Source organism: Cyprinodon variegatus, unplaced genomic scaffold (genome assembly GCF_000732505.1).
Source record: "Cyprinodon variegatus isolate N-32 unplaced genomic scaffold, C_variegatus-1.0 Scaffold85, whole genome shotgun sequence".
Lineage (NCBI taxonomy): Eukaryota > Metazoa > Chordata > Actinopteri > Cyprinodontiformes > Cyprinodontidae > Cyprinodon > Cyprinodon variegatus.
Genome location: NW_015150538.1, coordinates 886070 through 890631, shown reverse-complemented (window position 1 = coordinate 890631; position 4562 = coordinate 886070). Strand labels below are relative to the sequence as shown.

General features: G+C 37.4%; 1 protein-coding gene across 1 annotated transcript in view; it reads right to left on the bottom strand.

The window, feature by feature from the left end:
* The window catches only part of kiaa0825 (KIAA0825 ortholog), a 161538-nt gene that overhangs the window by 95156 nt on the left and 61820 nt on the right, over nt 1–4562 (bottom strand). Inside the window, exon 21 of the mRNA XM_015373303.1 lies at nt 3457–3603. Within this exon, the coding sequence (XP_015228789.1) occupies nt 3457–3603 (147 nt within the window). The remainder of the gene's footprint in view (nt 1–3456; nt 3604–4562) is intronic.

The window sequence follows — 4562 nt, the reverse complement described above, 5'->3', positions numbered from 1 at the left end:
ATCCATCCATCCATCCATCCATCCATCCATCCATCCATCCATCCATCCATCCATCCATCCATCCATCCATCCATCCATCCATCCATTTTAATTCTTCCTCTTGTGGTTGATTGATGGGTGTAACTGGTTTTCTCCTCCTTCCATTTTACTTGACAAACAACACTGGCACCTGAGGCAGCAAAGGCATTTTAATCATTCCCTTAATAGGGTGTTTCTATGCAAAGCTATGCAGCCTCTTGCGATAAGCCTAAAATGGGCCAAGTCTTAAGATTAAAGCATGCCTGGTCTTTAAAAACAAAAGCAATGAGAACAGCTAGGATATAAATAATAGCAGACTTTAAAAATATATTTAGCAGCATGATAACATCTGTTAGGGAAGCACCTCATTAATTGTTTTCTTTGGCTTTAACTGTATTTTTAGAGAGCTAAAACAGAAAAACAACCAATGTTACGTGTAGCTAGGACATATCGCCTTAAATAGGATCATACAGTAAGCTAAATAAAGTGGCTTAAAGAAAAGCTGTTATGCATGTTTTATAATTAAGCCTATATCTTATGTCATTTGCAATGGATTTTATGGAGTGTGTAAATCTGTAGGTCTTTTTTTCAACAAGCTTTTTAGATTTACCGATTGATATTTGGATCATTCCTTTTAGTAAAATAGTTGTAGCTTAGTCGGAATCAATGGTGAGTGTTTTGGTACAGCAATTACATAAGTCTGAACTTTCAAACCACAACAGGACATTATTGCAAATGAAAATTATTTGATATTATCCAGTTTAATATATTTATAAAACACAAATTCATGTCACCTCAAGGCACTTTATAAAGTCAATAAAATAATACAGAGAGATTGATTAAAAAGTGTCTTATAAAAGTAAACCTAGGAGATTGCATCAAGTCACTGAGTTATAACCTTGCCTACAAGCTGAATTCTTCTGTTTTTTTGTCTGTTCACAAACACACAAGAATCCATCTTTTTTCGCTACTGTTTCACCCGTTTAGACCATCCCAAAACAGGTGAGCTAATCACGCAGCAGAATCATGATTCAAGGCAGGACATATAGATGCCTTGCAGTGGATGTCCCAGACGTTCAAATCTAGCGGCAACCATAAAGTCTACTTGCTCTGGTCCCCTGAGCGTAAAAAAATGCCTTCCGTATGCTGTGCAGTCAGGCGCACAGCAAAAAAAATAAATCTAAATAAGTAATTTCTTCTTAAAATAAGTGCATTTTTTCTTGAATTAAGGATTTAAGTGAGACCCTTTGCCAATGGAACAAGACAATTTACACTTAAAATGAGAAAAAACAATTGCATTGTCTTATTTCAAGGGCATTTTATCTAGATACCTTATTTTACTAAAAAAAACTCATTCCATTGGCAAATCATCTTATTTACCTGCTCAAATTAAGGGTAAATACCCTTAATTTAAGACATTTTTACTCATTTTGAGATAATTTTTGCAGTGTGTGGCAATAAAACAGGTTACCAAAATAATTATTATTACCGCTTACCTAAAGAGAATGTACGTCATCGGAGTTGGCTGTCAGCGATCAGAATGGCTGACTGGATGGGGGCTGCAGGTAGCCGTCTGTCCAGTGTACATTTCATATCAGGCGAGTGTCAAAACAAGTTAGGAAAGCTAGCTTAGGCTGCTGGATTTAATGTGTTGAACAATTTTTTACGCTTTCCGCCAGAGTATGAGGACAGGTTTTAGTGGTTCGTTTTTTTGACAGAAGGGTGACAGAAAAGGGGTTATCAGAGAGGGGGAGAGACATGCGGGAAAGGACCACAGGCCAGATTCGAACCCTTTGTATGGACTGTGTCAAATAACGCTGATTTTCTCTGTGTGTTGTTTAAGCTCACTGGGATTTAAATGAGAATAATCCATTCTGGTCAGAGGGGAAGCGCCTCAGAGCTAAGCAAAGTGTTTGGATCTCAACATGGAGTTCATAAGGTAGAATGGTTATGACGTCATGCTTTTGAAATGCATCAGTAGATGAAAGGAAGCAATTTCTGCCGAGCCCACAGCTGAAGCAAAATAAACATGGCAGCACAGGAAGACACACGCATATCTGCTGATATAACATCTGTTTTGTCAGAAACCACAATGTTATCTCTAAATCATGAGCAGGGAGGGTGTTAGAAGTTTAAGTTGTGGTTGTTTCTATTGTGCCTGCTGCTAACGACATTTTAATTTGTTGCTGTGATCGTTAAAATTAAATCTCAGTAGGCGGGGACTAGGTGTTGCTTAACCTAATCAGTTCAGAAAGTTCTGCTGAATGTCTCCCCTTTCCCCTAAACAGATTTGACTGAAATAGTCCCAGATTAATGATGTGTGGAACTAAACCAAGAGTTCTACACAGTCAGTCTGGTTTCCCAGGTTAACTGACTTACTGAAGTCTCTCTTCCTGGATGAGCACAGAGGACATTTTCTTACATTGTTTCTTTGACCTGACCTGGCAGCAATTACTCATAGCAAACATGCACATTGCAACAGTGGGGAGGAAAAACTCCCTGTTATTAGATAGAAAAAGAACCAGTCTCACTGTGATTGGTCTTCTGTCAAGGCTGACTGGGGGGTTTAAGACGACAGAACAGGAACAGAAAAGGAAAACAGAACCATGGATCCAGATATTCAATCAATTTTGAAAATGAAGCTTCTGCAATCTCTTGAAGCCTCCAACAGGTTTTCCTGTTGATGCCCCCCCCCCCTTATTTTGTAGGTAAAATCACAAAGACCAGAGGCTGAATTGAATGCACTGGGGAGTATCAGAGTAAAGGGGATTGAAAATGTGCTACAATGTAGTTTACATTGTTATCTTTGGAAAATATATAACTTTTCATCCTTTTTAAAGATTTTTTCCAGCTTTAGCTGAAGTGTTTTGTAATAATTTGTTACATTATGCTGATTATGGCATAAAATAATCTCATTACATTGCATCGTAGTCTGTGGGGGTAAAAGGACAAAATGTAGAAAAAGGGGTTTAAAAACGGAAACTGAACATCATGTTGGCACCACTGAGGATGGATTTCCAAATATACTGTAGAACACATTTCAAAGCTCAAACAAATTGCTCCGTTAGATAGAAATCCACCTTTACTATTTTTATGAAAAGAAAAAAACCTCCATATTTCCAACTTTTTCAGCTTTCTTTTCTTTCTGTCAGCAAAAAGGGCCATGCCAGTAAAAGGCAGCAACCTTTGGGAAATATGAATGAGCTAAAAAGCTCAGAGAGTGCTATAGTTCAATAAGCAATGAACAGATCCTAACCTTCAACATTAAGCATCTGTCCTTGGTTAAAGTTAAATGACTGATGCAATGACAAAGGAGTGAAATGTTGAAGCTGACTTGAATAGTGAAATAATTCATAAAAGAAATAAAGAGAAAAACATATTATGAAGTGTTTTAGTGCTACAAAAAAATTATTAAAAAGCTTAAGCTGCCAAACAAACCTGATCCAGCTTCTTCTTGCCAATATGGTCATACTGCAGGAGCGGGTTGAAGGAGGCAGTGGAATCAACACACTCTGGACTGACATCAAAATTGACTGTGAGAAATGAGGATTCCGAGCTTCCAGTGAGTTTGGACATCAGAAGTTCCTGCATCCAGGATATGAGCCGAAACAACAACACAGAGGAAGGACAAATTATCAATTGACAACACTAGTTAGCCAAAAGAGTTGGTTTGGACATGGGCATAAGACACTATTGATATTATAAGTTTTCTGATGGCATTTTAGCAGAAGGGTTTTTATCAAAAATATAATTATTCTGCACAAATAAGTAATAGCTGTAATAACCATACATGTAAAAGGAGTTTCATGGGGCCCCCCAGGAACTTGGGGCCCAAGGCAATTGCCTAGTTTTGCCTAATGTTAAATCAACCCCTGCCATATATAACATAGAGATTATTATTGAAATGTATTTTAATACTTATTAAGTATGGATGGCAAATGAAACAATTCATATTTACATTAATACTCCTCTCAGAAGCATAAACAGTCATAACAGCCTCAAAGTCATATTTTTTTCAATTTAACTTCTCCTTAAAACTGATTCCCCTTATTTCTTCAGGTGTCTCAGAAGAAATAGAGTTGACATTGTTGGGAACAGGCTGCCCTGCTGTTTTATGCAAACCAAGACACCAAGTTCAACTCGATAAAGCCTCCAAGGCTTCTACCCATGAAACTTACGATCTGAACAACACATTTCTATACCAATCAGGTTACTCATTTGAACTCAAAAGATCAACAATGTCCAAGGTAAGATAAGGTGAGGCAATCAACATAACAACACACTGTTTTATGTTTCATGAAACAATCAGGCTAATTTGTACTCCATTTGTTTTATACTTAGAAAATCAGGGAACTAGATGTCAAATTACTTCAGACTGTTTGAGACTGTAAAAAACCTAGTAAAGCTCCAAATTATATAAAACAAGATTACAAAAACTGTATTGTTGAATCCTGTTTATTGGATGGATGGATGGATGGATGGATGGATGGATGGATGGATGGATGGATGGATGGATGGATGGATGGATGGATGGATGGATGGAT